The 16,438-nt window shown below is 39.2% G+C and overlaps 1 protein-coding gene and 1 long non-coding RNA gene across 3 annotated transcripts in view; one reads left to right on the forward strand and one right to left on the reverse strand.

The window, feature by feature from the left end:
- Positions 1-8,416, forward strand: part of CLMP (CXADR like cell adhesion molecule) — a 74,796-nt gene extending 66,380 nt beyond the window's left edge. Inside the window, exons 4-7 of the mRNA XM_075839285.1 lie at positions 1,632-1,799; positions 3,809-3,925; positions 7,221-7,362; positions 7,596-8,416. Coding sequence (XP_075695400.1) covers positions 1,632-1,799; positions 3,809-3,925; positions 7,221-7,362; positions 7,596-7,785 — 617 coding nt within the window. The 3' untranslated portion in view covers positions 7,786-8,416. The remainder of the gene's footprint in view (positions 1-1,631; positions 1,800-3,808; positions 3,926-7,220; positions 7,363-7,595) is intronic.
- Positions 1-16,438, reverse strand: part of LOC142661751 (uncharacterized) — a 111,216-nt gene that overhangs the window by 72,995 nt on the left and 21,783 nt on the right. The window lies entirely within an intron of this gene.

The raw sequence follows: 16,438 nt of genomic DNA on the forward strand, positions 1-16,438 counted from the left end.
ACTCATAGACTTTCTATTGAATCCGTACATCGATACATTTATTTCCGGAAAAAGCCAAACAGACACGAAGCAGCTGAGCGCTCACACAAGACCTTCAGCTGCTTCGTTCTAGCGATTGGTGGGGGTCTCAGTGCTTGGACCCTCACCAATCCAAACTTCTGATTTCACTATGACATGTCAGAAGTTTGTCAAACGTTTAGCTACATTTTAAAGGCTATGTAATCCTTTGAGAGGGATTTTTTTTTTTAAATAATAATAATTTAATAAATAGGTCAATCAGTGTATTTGGTGCAACTTTATAAATAGTTTTTATAAAAATTATTTTTACATTTTGAGATACAGCTGCTTTGTATTCTCTATACAAAGCAGCTGTATCGTTCGCTAAATCTTGCTCCAGTCAGGTCAGTGGGACTGATGGGTTCAGTGTCAGCGGGTCCTGCATGTCTCTGACACGCAGGATCCACCTGTTATCCATGACATCTAAGTTATAAACTGTCAGAGACAATCAGGACCTGCTGTCACTGAACCCGTCAGATCTGCGGTACTGACAGATTCAGGTAATAGAAAATGATACTGCTGCTCTGGATACAGAATACAAAGCAGCTGTATCTCAAAAAGTAAATTTTTTTTTTTAATAAAAACTATTTATAAAGTTGCAGCAATCACACTGACTAACCTGTTTATTAAAAAAAAAATGTGTCTTTCAAAGGTGTACATAAGACCATAATGTGCAATGACTACACACTATATAGCATCAATACAGGTTATAAGAGTAAAGTAATCAGTTTGTATAGAAAGGTCGATCTCTAGTGTCACACTAATGAAAAAATTATGATAGCTGCTGTCCTCTTATGAGGCAGACAGATCTTTTGGACCCCTCAGACCCCAGGGCACAGGCATCCAGCAATATGGACAAAATTTATGTTACCACAACATCTGGAAGACATTACTAATTTGACTGCGCAAACACATATTACACAACCCCACGTCTAATGTACGTCATTACACAATGAATAATATCTATCTTTTTTCAATTTCGTCCTCTCTCATACAAAGCCTTTACAGGTACAGAAATCTATTTAAAAGTTTAGTCCACTTTGGACAGTAGAAAAGTCCCCCAATAAGCTGATTACAGGGTTACAGCTGGGATCCCCAGAAATCCGCAATAATCTGTGGGGGAACATGGCAGCAAGTGCTTGATTTCCCTGCAGCGCCACCACAGCAGAGATTGAGTATTACACAGTTCTCATTTTAAATCAATAAGCTGTGCATCTAATGCATGGAAGTGTGGAGTCCTCCAAAGTGAGGAAGACTCTTTATAGTTGTTCTGCCTAACAGATGAGGGTCCTGAGTGTTAGACCCTCCTCTATTAGGACACTGAAAATGGTTTTTTTAAAGCACACAAGCCCTTTGACAATTGTGACGACCAGTATATCAATCACCTGGAACTCCGTTTTTAAGATTTTTCAAGTACAATCTACCACTATAATGTTTTTCCCTTGTTATACTAAATATGGACACAATGCCATTGTTTATGTATATTTATTGTCTGGTTGATGCAGCTCTTACCATGTAATACGTGATACAGGACTCGTCAGTATGCAGATATATTAAGTTAACTCTCCTCACAGTGAAACCTTCGGAGCCTGATTGTTGGATAGAAGGGGAACAGATAGTGGGGAAAAATGTCACACTGCAATGCAAGTCTTCAGCTGGTTCACAGCCCATGTCCTACCGCTGGCAACGTATAAAGCACCAGGAAGACGTGCCAGGATCTTTGCCAAGTACAGCACGGCACGGTGAGAATGCCCCATTTTTTTATATCACAGTCTATGCTGTATAAAACACACTGCTGTTTCATTGCTAATATTTGAATCTGGTTTGAGGTCTATTCTGTGCCAGAGATTTGAATGAATGTGTTTATTGACCAGGATTTAACCAGGAATTGTCTCAATATGACATCCCCTTGTCCATATGAATATAATAGTGAGGGTCACCCTGCTCGTGTTAGACCCGCGACCCGCACTGTAAGAGCAGCTCCTGCTTTGGCAGACCTGGTGCGTCCATGTATTATATGGACGGCCTTTTACATAAACAATCACATTTTGGGCAGGTATGTAATGCTACATTTAATATGTGGCTGGCCGTGGTTTTTCGCCAGCAATAACAGTTGATCACTATTGTAGAGACCCGAAACAATCAGCTGTTTGTCTCACAGGATTCTTTAAATAAAATAAATTGCCTTGCGACAACCCCTCTAAGCTTTGTGCTGGCTCTTTAACATTTTAAATTTTTTCCACCTCAAAGAATGTTTTAGGTTTGTTTTGGAGGAAATCTTTGCTTTTTTTTTCCTGGTAACTTTGTTTTACATCATTTGTATAATACATTTTAGTGGCTTTAACATAACAGCACCCCCTTGTGGCTGGATCGTTTTATACATTTATTTGGTGTGCTTCATCATGCATTACCTAACAATAATAGCACATCTGGCCAAACAGATTGTATTAAAGAGAATATGTCACTGAGACAGATCTATTTAATTTAAGGCATATGTTAAGCGAAGTTCGAACGGCAGTGATTATAAAAAAAAGGAAAAAAAGGAACTGATTACAATGGATCCTATTTATTTCTATGCCACCTAAACGGTCTTAAAGGGATTTTTCTATCAGGGACATTTATGACATATCCACAGGATATGCCATAAATGTCAGATGGATGCAGGTCCCACCACTGGGACACGCACCTATCTCTAGAACAGGGCCCCCCAAAAATCCCATTCTACCTCTCTAGTGTTCTCGCTGGCTCGTGTGATATCTGTGATCTTCCATGAAGAAGAAAACAGCGTAGCTCACTAAGCTACGCTGTTTCAGTAACTCCCATAGTAGTGAATGACAGTTACGGAAACAGTGTTGCATGAGAGCTACGCTGTTTCCGTAACTACCATTCAGTTCCATGGACTTACAGAAATAGAGTAGCTCAGCTAGTTACGCTGTTTCTTCTTCATGGTCAGGAATCACACGAGTCAGCCGGAGCAACGGGATTTAGAACGGGATTTAGGGGCCCCTTTCTAGAGATAGGTGCTTGTCCCAGAGGTGGGACCTGCATCTATCTGACATTTTTGGCATATCCTGCGGATATGCCATAAATATCCCTGAAGGGAAAACCCCTTTAATAACATCTAGCTAGAGGATGCTTTAAGGGTGAGAAAACATGAAGCAGCAGTATAAAATCATGCTCACAAGTGGTGGCAAATGGGCGCAACAACTTTGCAGGTAATGCCACAGTTAATCGTGTGGCCATTTGCGACGGCATGCGGTCGTAATTTAGTTTGTGTTTAGCTGCCGCTCCGTGTTTTTTCACCCTTATGAGTCTCCTGAACGACTAAGGGCCCATGCACACGACCGTAAAAAATCTCTGTAATTGCGGACCGTAATACAGTCCGCAATTACAGACCCATTCGGTTCAATTGGGCGCGGACACCATCGCGTATCGCTACGGATAGGTGTCCGTGCTGTAGAGCCGTGCCGGGAATTATGGAGCATGTCCTACTTTTCGTATTGTACGGCCCGAAAATGCGTCCCGCGGCCGTCGGCGGCAAGCCATGCCCGCAATCACGGCCCGTGATTACGGGCACGGCCGTGTGCATGAGGCCTAACTAGGGGAGCACGCACGCTTGTTCTGTAAAACAATTCCTTTCATGGCCTAACTCCGCGCCTTGTTAGTTAATGGACAGATGTCACAATTAATATCTACAACATTTCCATGTCGAATAACAGAATCAACAAATTTCTATTCCCTTGTGCCTTAGAATTTCCTCAAAAACTGGTATTGCAAAATGTCAGTAGAGCAGACAACGGCTCGTACCGCTGTACTGTAACAAATGAAGTTGGGAGACGGATATGTGACGTTCACCTGACAGTACAGAGTAAGTAAAAATGTCCTACTTCCCGGGAAGTTTATTACAAAAGAATCAATGACGTGTAGCATTCATTGCTGCGTATGTTAGTAACCATTAACTCCTTCAGGACCCAGTCAATTTTGGCCTTTAGAACCCATGCAATTATTTTGTTTTTGCCTGCCGCATTCTGATTATCCTAACGTTTTAATTACTTAAAGAGACTCGGTCACCACATTATAAGTGTCCTATCTCCTACATAAGGAGATGGGCGCTGTAATGTAGGTGACAGTAATGCTTTTTATTTAAAAAAAACTATCTTTTTTCAGCACTTTATTAGCGATTTTGGTTTACGCTAATGAGTTGCTTAATGCCCAAGTGGGCGTATTTTTACTTTCGACCAAGTGGGTGTTGTACAGAGGAGTGTATGACGCTGACCAATCAGCATCATGCACTCCTCTCCATTCATTTACACTGCACTAGCGATATAGTTATATCACTATGTGCAGCTACATACACAGACATTAGCGTTAATCAAGTGCCCTGATAATGAATACACATGAAATCCAGCCTGGACGTCATGTGTATTCACAATCCTGACACTTCTGAATCTTTTCTGTGAGATTTCCAGCAACGGAAACGAAATCTCGTTTACCTCGTAATCTCGCGAGATTACGCGTGGCTTGCTGGAATCTGACAGAAAAGAGTCATAAGTGTCAGGATTGTGAATACACATGACGTCCAGGCTGGATTTCATGTGTATTCATTATCAGGACACTTGATTAACGCTAATGTCTGTGTATGTAGCTGCACATAGTGATATAACTATATCGCTAGTGCAGTGTAAATGAATGGAGAGGAGTGCATGATGCTGATTGGTCAGCATCATACACTCCTCTGTACAACGCCCACTTGGTCGAAAGTAAAAATACGCCCACTTGGGCATTAAGAAACTCATTAGCATAAAGCTAAAAATCACTAATAAAGTGGTTTAAAATAGATTGTTTTTCTAAATAAAGAGCATTACTGTCACCTACATTATAGCGCCCATCTCCTTATGTAGGAGATAGGGCACATATAATGTGGTGACAGAGCCTCTTTAAGGCTGCGTTCAAATGACGTTTTCGACCTATACCTAACTTATATTCTAGGAAAATGCTCCCGACGTATACATTAAATGGATACCATTGCAGTCTATGGGTGACGGATGGCACAATTTGGCATCCATTTAACGTATCCATCACTCTTAGACTATAATAGTACCCATTTTATAGATCTGTTATGAAAGGCTATTGAAAAGTCTGTGACGTACACCGTAGAGTAGCACAGTATCACCCATAGGCTCACATGTTAAAAACCATATACGGTGCAGTATACTTTTTTTCATGAGGATCTGGCTGTGTGGAAAAGCAAAGTTTACCACCCTATAACATCCTCAAAAGAAAAAAAAACACTCTTTTGGCCTCCGTCGGGCTAATGGCGCCCTATGGACACGTTTAGCATGTACATCGAGAGCTTTCCAGTATGGGGCCTTGTTGCTTGTGGGACAAATTGTACTTTGTTAGAGAATCCTTTTGGGGTACAAATAAGTCAGGATAGATTTTTTTTATGAATTTATAAGACAGAGAAAATGCAAAAAAATTCACCCTAGTTTTTATTTTCTACGCCATTCACCAATCATCTTAAAATAGTGTTATTAATTTATTGCACAGATCATTACAATAATAGAGATACATAATATGTCTTTATATACAGGCAGTTGCTACTGACCATAGTAAAAGACAGCCCTATGGTCTTTTAATGGCCTTTGTATTTTCTCCTCTATGTTGCGGTCACCATTAACCATGGCATAGAAGGGGTTAAACAGCAGAGATTTTCCCTGATTTCCGCCGTAAAAACTTTAAAACTACGATTCACAGCCGCACTTCCGCCCCTGATCACGTGCACAGTTTCTGTGCCCACACTATTACAGATACTATTACAGCGATACACGCCAATGGGTTGAATAATTAGTTGGAGGATGGTTGCTCAATGTTACTTTAAAAAATACCTCGATTTTGTTAGAAAAAAAAAATTGGCTTAAAGGAAAAATTGGCTGACAGGGGTTGTTCAGGCACGGACAACTGATGACCTATCTCCACAGGATAGGTCATCAGTATATGATCGTGGTGGTCCGACACTCGAACCCCGCACTATTCAGGTGCTCTGGCTGCCTCCGGATGTTATGCAGGGTATGCCGTATTCAGAGCCAGATGCAGAGGGCTTCGACCACTGCATAGCGGCCATGCTGTAGAACAGTAACTCTGCTCCTATTCACTTGAATACGAGCAGTACTGCAGCTCGGCCGCTATTCCGTGACCAGAGCCATCAGCTTCTGGCATGGACATCCGGTGCTCGGAGGCAGCCAGGGCAGTTGATCGGTGAGGGGTCCGGGTGTCAGACCCCCACCAATCATATACTCATGACCTATCCTGTGGATAGTTCATCAGTTATCCGTGCCTGGACAACCCCTTTAATGAATGTCTTCTTAACAAAAAAATGAATAAAATTGACATAAATACATTACATTATATTACTTATTGTACTGATCCTGAGTTACAGCCTGTGTTATACTCAAGAGCTGCACTCACTATTCTGCTGGTTGCTATTGAAAATAGCAAGCTTGTCGTCAGATTCCACACCTAACACATTAGCTGAGGTCCTATACTATAAAGATGGGCAGTTAATATTTTCCACATCAGATAATTGTGAACTTCTAAGAATGCAAGTTACCAAAACAAGCTCTTTATTGAACAAGCAGGGAATGCTGGGAGATTCTAGCTGTAATGTCTGCAGAATTGTGACTGCAGCTCTGGAGTATAAGCCTGTAACACAGATCAGTACAAGATAAATAATGTAATGTATTTACAAAGCGACTCCTCTTTTTATGTACAGTGGATTAATTTTATATGTAAACTGTAAAATGGTGATCAAAAGCAGAAATCCACTTTAAGGCCTCATGCACACGACCGTAATTTTTATCCGCAATTGTGGATCCGTGATTGCGGATAAAAATACTGACTCATTCATTTCTATCGGCCACGGGCACCTTCCTGTATATTTACGGGTATGTGCCCGGGCCGTAGAAATTACCCGCAATTTACAGACCGTGATCCTATACTTTTTAATTTGAGCACGGACGTGTGCATGAGGCCTTAATCAGTATCCATGGTTCAGATGAAGATCAATATTGAATAATATAACAACTATTATTTTGATATAATAAATTCTCTGCTTCCTTAAAATTAAAATGTGTGTTTTGTGTTTTAAAATCTTTGTTAAACAGCTCCAACCAATGTGGCGTTCCTGGCAGGGGTCACCTGTGGCTCTGTAGGTGGGGTGCTATTTCTATTTCTCATCTGCTGGTACCTGTTTCGAAAGAAAGAGCTCAAGAAACGAGAAGAAGATGAGTTCCTGAATGAAATTAGGTAATAATGGGGGAGAGAGCAAAATGCAATAATCTCCCGCATTCTGACTGCATAAGATTAAATGTTGCTGCACTACAAATATTGTTGGGTTTGATACGATATAGCAACTTGTCTTGTCTTATTTCACATTCTATACTAGTGGTCTCCAACCTGTGGGTCTCCATAGGTTGGAGATAAATGTTCTAGGTCATACTATCTATTAAATAATTTTTTTTGCCATGACTCTGTTGCAGGGAGGATGCAGAAGCACCTAAAGCTCGTCTAATGAAACCTGGATCATCATCCTCAGGCTCCAGAAGCTCTCGCTCAGGTTCTTCATCTACTCGGTCTACAACCAACAGTGCCTCTCGTAGCCAACGAACGCTCTCAACACAGGAAGCTCCTCATGGGGACTCAAGGCATCACTGCCTGGAGCAGATATAAGGGAACAGAAGCAAAGCCGAGTCATATAAGGCGTAAGATCTTAAAGAATGTATGTGTCATTTGTGCCACCAGGCTAAAGATATTGGACCTCCTGTCTGGACAAGCTTTGCTAGGAGGTCTAGTTCACATATAACTCTTTTCAGACCACATATTTGGTTTATTCACCAGTAGAGAATTTGCGCCTTTTCAATGAATGGATGTCAAAGCAGCAATGTGAACCGAAGGCACTATTAAGATTTGTAATCAAACAGGTAAAAGAAATGATGAAGAACCTGAACTCTAAAAAGGGAATGTGAATAAAAGCTCTACAGATTGTAAAGGGTTTATGTCACGGACAATACGAGGAATGAAGAAGTTACATTAATAATGAGGAACTATGTAGCAATGTGAATTGTTTTTGTAAGGGAAAACTTTCAAATACTTTATGTCGAAGGTACGAAATAATGTTTGACGACAAAAATAGTTGTTCTATAAGGGAGATATTTTTTATATTGTTATTGTTTGGACTGTGTGAATTTCAACGTTCTGTAAAGCAGAAAACATAATGGGTTGATCTGCACATAGACACTTCCAATCAGGCTAAAAGTGTAACACCTCTTGCACACGACCGAGTTCGGGCCGTGAAAAACGGTCCGAGTGTCAACTGGAATTTCCAGCCCGACCACGGTACAGGTGAACGGGACTTCTGGCATCATAGACATTTTATGATGCTAGGAGTCCCTGCCTCCCCGTGGAACTGCTGTTCCATATTGTATCATTTTGTTCAGTACAGAACAGCAGTTCCGTGGGGAGGCAGGGACTCCTAGCATCATAAAATGTCTATGATGGCAGGAGTTCCGTCCACCAGTACCGCGGTCGGGCCAGGAAATTCGGCCAACACACGGACCGTTTTTCATGGCCCGAACTCGGTCGTGTGCAAGAGGTTAGACTTCAAGGATACTTATAATAGTCAGAAGACCGTTTTATCCCCTTCTATCCTCAGTAGAGGTCTATTATGTGTTCTAGTGGATATTGCTTGTTACCCCCCCCACACACACACACACATTAGAAGTAGCTAAATAGATATTCATTAGAGCATCGCTGCACAACTCGCTAAGAGCCAGTGACATTATTACTTTTCTTTGTGCCTCATCAATGTCACTGGATCCCTGTGAATTAATAAGCATCCTCATGAAGACCAGGACATGAGACATGTCGCCAATTCCTGCCGAAGCTCTTAACCTAACCTAAATACTGTTATGATGGTGGGAAGAAGTCTTCTGAATATGTACCCAAAAAGGTGGCCATGTACATTAAACAGTCAGCTGAATAGCTTGTTCAACAGACAGTTATGTTTCCCAAATCCCCTATATACATGTACGCTCGGCCAAGCGTGCATGTCAATGGAAAGAAGGGAATAAGCCGCTGCCAGAATACTCTGGCAGCAGCTCATCTCTCATGGGAACAAAGCATCGTGCATATTGAAATCCAATATGCCCAATCCTTCTTTCCCCAAATATCTGCTTGCAGGGGAGAGTCAGGACACCCCCATACACATTAGATGATCGGCCGATCCCAGGTTTAGCCAAACTTTGTCTAATGTGTATGGACTCCTTTATCTAAGGGTCAGTTCAAACAGAGTTTTTTGGCGCTGATTTTGACCCAGAAACCACGTTGGAATCAGCGCCAAAAAATGGAGCCGTTTTCTTTCCCAGGCTGCCAAAAAATGCAGCATGTTCTTTATTCCAGTGGTTTCCGTCTCTGATCTCCCATTGAATCCAATGAGAGGCAGGAAAAAACCTGCAACGCTCTTTTCTGAGCGTTTTTTTCTGCGTTTTTGCCTGCAGTCCATGCATTAGAGTCAACGGGCGCAGATAAATGCCATGAAAAACGCAAAAAAAAAAAGTGCTGGCAGTTCAAACTCTGCCTCAAAATTCTGGAAAGAATTTTGAAGCAGATTTTTTCTGCATGCAAAAAACTCAGTGTGAACATCCTGTTAGAAGTAAGATCTGGAAGACTTAGCGGAGGAGGTGGGAGCAGATGAAAACATTGTTCAGCCAAGCCACTGCAATAATTAAACTGTATCATCTTCTGCATATGCTAAAGGGCTTACATCTCTTATCAGGTACGAATTACAAGTATTTTCCCCCATGGCCCCAACACTTCTAGTTCTTAGAGCAAATATAATAAAGGCTCATTTGGGGCCTGTTCACATTCATGTTTGCCTTCTGTTTGGGCTTTTCGTCAGAGGAACAGATGAACGGAAAGACAAATGAAAAGTATCGTTTCCGTTTGCAATACCATGGAATTCAATGGTATTTTTATTTTTTCTCTGATTTTTTAGTTTGCATCCGTTCCCCCAGCTTTTCGTTGTTTTTTTTTCATGGAAACAATAGCGCAGCACACTACTACTGCTATTGTTTTCATAAATGTTAAAAATAAATAAATCTAACGGAACTGATGCAAACTGAAACAAACTGCAAACAAAAAAATACCATTGAACTCAATGGTATTGCAAACGGAAACGATACTTTTCGTTTGTCTTTCCGTTCCTGTTCTCTGACTGAAGCCAAACGGAAGGCAAACGCGGATATGAACAGGTCCTTACAAGTAGCAAGTTACAAAATTGTTACAACTGTGATGGATGTTTACTTTGGACAACATTTTTAGAATATGTTATTGAAGTAGAAAGTCAGAGGACGACAATTTTATGTAGAACTAAATTACATGTCGTAAGCGAAAATAATAAATTTTATGCACAAACTATTAACTTAACAAACAAGATACAATCATTTTCGTAATAATTAATCAGTCGTTCACCCTATTAACACAACAATTATAGTTCGGTACTTTCCAGTTGTATCAATAAATGCTGCATTTTAATTGACCTTAGACATTGTAGGTTTAAGATGGGGGACTGCGTACAGGTATTTTGTGGAAATGTTTACATTTATAGCTTATGGCGGTTTGATGCGCTTTTATATAGTACAAGCTGATAATTAGCCATTATTTTAAACAAGGTCATCTATCCAGCCTACTTAACAGCTCGATCTAAAGAAAAGCTGTTTCTGTTAAAGCACTGTAAAATAAGCCATAAGTGTGGGCCGTGATCAACCATATGAATTAATAGATATTGTGAATGGTTTTTGACATTTTTGCTACTAAATAAAAAAATAAAAGTGTCACAACTCACAGACAACAATCAACTTTTCCAGGTAAAGACTATCAGAAATTGCTTACAATTTCATTTTACTATAGGGTAAATTGTCTGTAATGCATAATTTATCTAACTTTATTCAAATAAGAATCTGTGTTCATCTGTATCAGTCTCCATGTTTCCACAACTGATATGCGTGAGCATTAGCTTTCTTGGATGAGACATTTTAGTAGAGTGAGGAACAAGAACCATTTCATGCCTATATAATACTATGGCTGTAGTTAGGCTTCTTTCACACTAGCGTTAGTATACGTTTACCTCTCTTCCGTCAGAGGAAGAGGGGATGGAAATATTAAACAGAAAGCAACGGTTCCGTTAGAATTACCATTGATTTCAATGATAATTATTTTGTTTTAGTGCTTTCCGTTTGTCTCCGTTCACTAGGTTTCGGTATTTTTTGACAGAACCAAAAGTGTAATCTGCAAAACTTTTTTTGTCGTGATAAAAAAGAATGAACGGAGACAAACGGAAAACAACTGAAACAAAAGAATTACCATTGAAATCAATGGTAATTCTAACGGAACCGTTGCTTCCCGTTTAATGTTTCGATCCTCTCTTCCTCTGACGGAAGAAAGGTAAGCGTATGCTAATGGTAGGGTAAAAGAAGCCTTAGTCCCTATCATGTTTTATTGGAACAAATGTTATTGATGTTCAAAATATATATATATTTTAAGTTATTACTAAAAGGTACACAGTACGTCAACATTGACTATAACCAATAAGATTAAATGCTATGTAAACATTCGAAAGCAATTTTTTTTAATGTTTTTTTTTTTATAAAGAGGTCAATCAGTGTGTTTTGTGCAACTTTGTAATTAGTATTTATTAAAAATTATTTTCACTGTATATTCTGTACACAGAGCAGTTGTATCGTGCGCTATCAGTCCCGCGGACCTGACGGATACAGGATTCAGTGTAAGAAACAGCTGCTCTGTATACAGAATATAGAGCAGCTATATCTGAAATAATAATAAAAACTAATCATAAAGTTGCATCAAACACACTGACTATTATTTAAAAAAAAATAATCTCTTTTAAGGGTGTACATAGCAAGTACCTACCTTTTTTTTTTTTTTCTAAATGATCCTGTTAAATTTGGTAAAATACATAAAAGGGTTAGCACTGTTTTTTGGTCCGCAACTCTAATTCCCCAACTCACTTTTGTTGTGGCTGCGACTAGGGAGTGAGACTGGGTTAAAGTAAAAATTAATTTGTACAATCTAATTGAATCCAATAGGAATAAAATTGTATTATGCTAAATTCGTTTTTGCATAGCCCCACAAGGACTTTTCTTAGCCGATAATAAAAGTAAAACCTAATGATTATTTTCCACTTAAGATCAGGAAAAATATTAAAGCATTAATGATAAGTTTTTTTTATTGATAGGGCTGAGTTCCACTAGTCGAAATTGTAAAATCATTTGGTTTGTCCAAATCCTCTCCATGGATGACAAGTTGGATGCTCTCTCTATTAGTCACAGCGGTGAGCTACATAGTGATAGTGGCTGCTGCTCTGGTGAACTCGGTGCAACCATTAACTTGAATGGGCATCACGTAATACTACATTTTCCCTACAGCGGATGATCCAAAAATACAAATAATAATTATCTGCAGGCCATATTAACTGATGCATCCGAAATAACCAGCTACATTTTGACACGCAGCTCATTTTAGCCAATTTTCTTACACTATGAGATGTGCTTGTTTGGCGTCATCTTCTTTTCAACACTGCCCAATAACAATCACCTCTATTAGGAATGGATTTGTATGATGATACAGACATGCCATCTAATCAAAACTGCCACCATTAAGAACATTTGAAGGTTTTATGCTATTACAGGGAAATTAGAAAGGAAAAGAATCAGCAAAAATGATCATTAGTCATCATACAATCACTGTATCATCCCGTGGACACAGTCTCTCTTTTTCGAAGTGACCTCAGGGAACATCGACAATTTAAAAGGATTCATTATAGTAGAACTTTTTATACTCGAAACCTAATTAAACTTCTTAATTAAAAAAAAGAAGAAAAAAAAGACGGAATAGGGATAAGGAAGACTGCTTAATTACAGTGCCGTAGGCTTCAAGTAGTCCTGATCTGATCTAGAGGTTTTGCTGGGAACCTTTGACAAATATGTACCTATTATGTCTTCTTTAAGATAAAGCCATAACTACAATATCTGTAAAATATGCATTACTTGTGTGAATGGTGAACCGTAAAAGAAAACCTCCTCTGTCATAAAGATTACAATGGTATATGCTAATAATAAGTTGTTTGTATTATCTGATCAAAGAAGAAAGGTGTCTTATCTGAGTTTTTAATCGAATTTAGCCTTTCACTTGTAGCTCTGACTTTTCAACACAGTACATTGAACCAATATGCTTTGTGATCAGTCAAGCTATAACTTTGGATTGAAGTATGGTAGACAATGCCTTTGTTGTATCTATGCACAACAAAAAGGGCTACGTACACCTTTGAAAATGTTTGATTTTTAAATAAAAATGTGTATCAGTGTGATTGGTGCAACTTTGTAATTCCATTTTATTAAAAATAATTGTTACTTTTTGAGATACAGCTGCTTTGTATCCTGTATACAGAGCAGCTGTATCTAAAAAAGTAAAAATAATTTTTAATAAAATGTAATTACAAAGTTGCACCAATCACACTAATAGACATATATATATATATATATATATATATATATATCTCAAAGATAGGAGCAGCACTGTGATTATTTGCTTATTAAGGCCGGTGCTATGCTTTCAAACAAGGAGTGATCTCTATATATATATATCTCTATATATCTATAAAAGTTTTCAGAGGTGTACATAGCCTTTAACCTTTATTTCTTTCTTCCAAATGCATCCTAGGCAATATCAATAAATCTAATAGGGCATCAGTGGATCTACTTGTATATAGAGATTGGTTTAGTCAACCATATTTATTATTCCACACTGGTGGGATCACATACTTTTTCTTACTAAACTTTTCCAAACATGTCGATGAGACAGTTCATAAAGTGTTTACTATCAATTGAAATACATGCAAATTTGTAGGAGTGACTAAAACTGGCCCGCACTTGGAATCCAATAAACATGTCATAAGACACTATAAATAAATTACATATTTTCTGTACTATGGACTTGGATAGATAACATAGTACAAAGACAAAGATCTTAACATACCCTGCTAGCGAAAGGCTCATGCCATAATCCGGATATGCTCCAATATGAGAAATAAAATCAGGTTTATGTATATAGACATTTCCTGCTGCCATTCCTCTGTATTTCTGTTTGTCAGCAGAACTCACATCCTTTATGGCCCGCTTACTACTGTGCTCAAAATGACACTAAATCTAATGTCTCATTTGATTTTTCTGAGCTGTAAATGTATTGTTCTCTTTTATCAGTCGTTTCAGGTTGGGGCAGGCTGACTGTACTGTTCTTCAACAGAATAATTAATAGGGATGTCCTAAAACATTACAACCTGCCCCCTTAGCCACTATTCAGTCTCACATATCTCCACCTCCAGAAACATTTGCACATACACTTGTGTTTCTGATACTGCAATGTTGTAATCTGTTGAATTTAAAGGGGTTGTCCACGCACGGACAACTGATAACTTATCAACAGGATAGGTTATCAGTATACGATCGGTGGGGGTCCGACACCCAGACCCCCCACCACCGAACAGCTGCTCCGGCTGCCGGATGTTATGCAGTGTATGAAGAGTTCGGAGAAGGAAGCAGGTGGCTCCGACTACTGCATAGCGGCCGTGCTGCAGAACTGCAGCTCTTCTATTTACTTGAATAGGAGCAGAGCTGTAGAACTGCAGCTCAGCCACTATTCAGTGACCGGAGCCATCTGCTTTCGGCTTGGACATCCGGTACCCGGAGGCAGCTGATCGGTGCGGGGTCTGTGTGTCGAAACCCCACCGATCATATACTGATGACCTATCCTGTGGAAAGGTCATCAGTTGTCCGTGCGTGGACATTAAGTTTAGTGTTCCTTATTTATATTCCTAATTTCTAGTTGTCATTTTTACGATTGCTCAGCAGATGACGCCCTCTTTGTTGATATTTATCCTCTTGCGATATACCATTAGCATTAGAGGTAATGCAGTATCTTATTTCCAAAAAAGTTACAGCGTACTTTCTCATCACAAAATTCACATCTGATCCTTCCTTCTCTTGATTATGCACTTACAAATATATATATATATACCTCCATCCTGAGGCTATGTTCACATCTGTGTCATAGGAGCAGAGCAGCGAAAATACCAGACACAACAGTTCCGCTGCACTACAGACACCACAGACAGCTGACAGAACCCATTGACTTTAATGGGTTCCATTTGGTTTCTGTGGTTTTCCCAAAAACAATAGTGCAGCATGCTGCACTTTTGTTTCCGGTAATTTCGACCTGGTCTGCGACAGAGGTGTGAACAAGGCCTTACTTACTTTACAGATCTAGCATAACAGAACAACAACAAAGGAATCTATCCCATGGGACATGACTTCTTATACCGTGTGCCTCATGGACAATCCACAATGTGGAGCTAACCACGGAGCTGCCATTATTCATCAATGATTGAGGCAGTCACTATGTAGCTTGAAGCTCCTAATGTCAGCGTCCCTTTAACCTTTTCTTGCCATTTCTAGCACTGCCGTCCTCTTATGTGGCAGAGGGGTCTTTAGGCCCTCTAAAAAACAAGCGCCTTATGCCAAGCCGTAGAGTTATGCTCCTGCTCTCTATCATTCTCTAGCTGTCTCAACGACAAGCACATTTCCATGGCCTACCAATAGATAGCTATTAAAGGTGACTTTTCATTATTCAGACTTTTGGGGTTGTAGTACTATTAAAGTGAATTTTATAATTGTGTCAATTAATGTTTATAAAAATGATTTAGTCTTTAGTACGAAAGAAGCAAGTGGGAATATACTTCAAAGAGAGAGATGTACAAAACTGTGATTTGACTGTGATGTAAAATCCAATTATTGAATAAACGACTCCACAGTGATGTGGAACAATTCTCATTTCACAGATAACGTTAACACAAATCTGTAATTACTGATTCTTAAGTCACAGTCACATCAAGACTGTTCTCCAGGCAAACGCTGGATCTGTGAGCGTAAAAAGGAATTAAATAACTGCTCCTCCCCAGATCATAAAAAGTTTTATTTTCTAGGGGACTGGCATTGTTTTCATGGCGGGACCCATATGGTATTTTTCTACCACTGGTACAAACAATTATTTACATTTTTTTCTGTGGTCTTAACAAAAGTGTATTTCTTGTTTTGTTTCATGTTGTTGCACTTTAGTTTTCTCTACAGCAGGTTTCATGTTGGTATAGGCTACATACTGCTCTCATAGAACTGAATAGTTATAACTTTGATGAAATAAATGCTTATGGAATATGAAATAATTTCTAAATATAATTTAATAAAAAATATAAATA

This window comes from Rhinoderma darwinii, chromosome 10 (assembly GCF_050947455.1).
Source record: "Rhinoderma darwinii isolate aRhiDar2 chromosome 10, aRhiDar2.hap1, whole genome shotgun sequence".
Classification (NCBI taxonomy): Eukaryota; Metazoa; Chordata; class Amphibia; order Anura; family Rhinodermatidae; genus Rhinoderma; species Rhinoderma darwinii.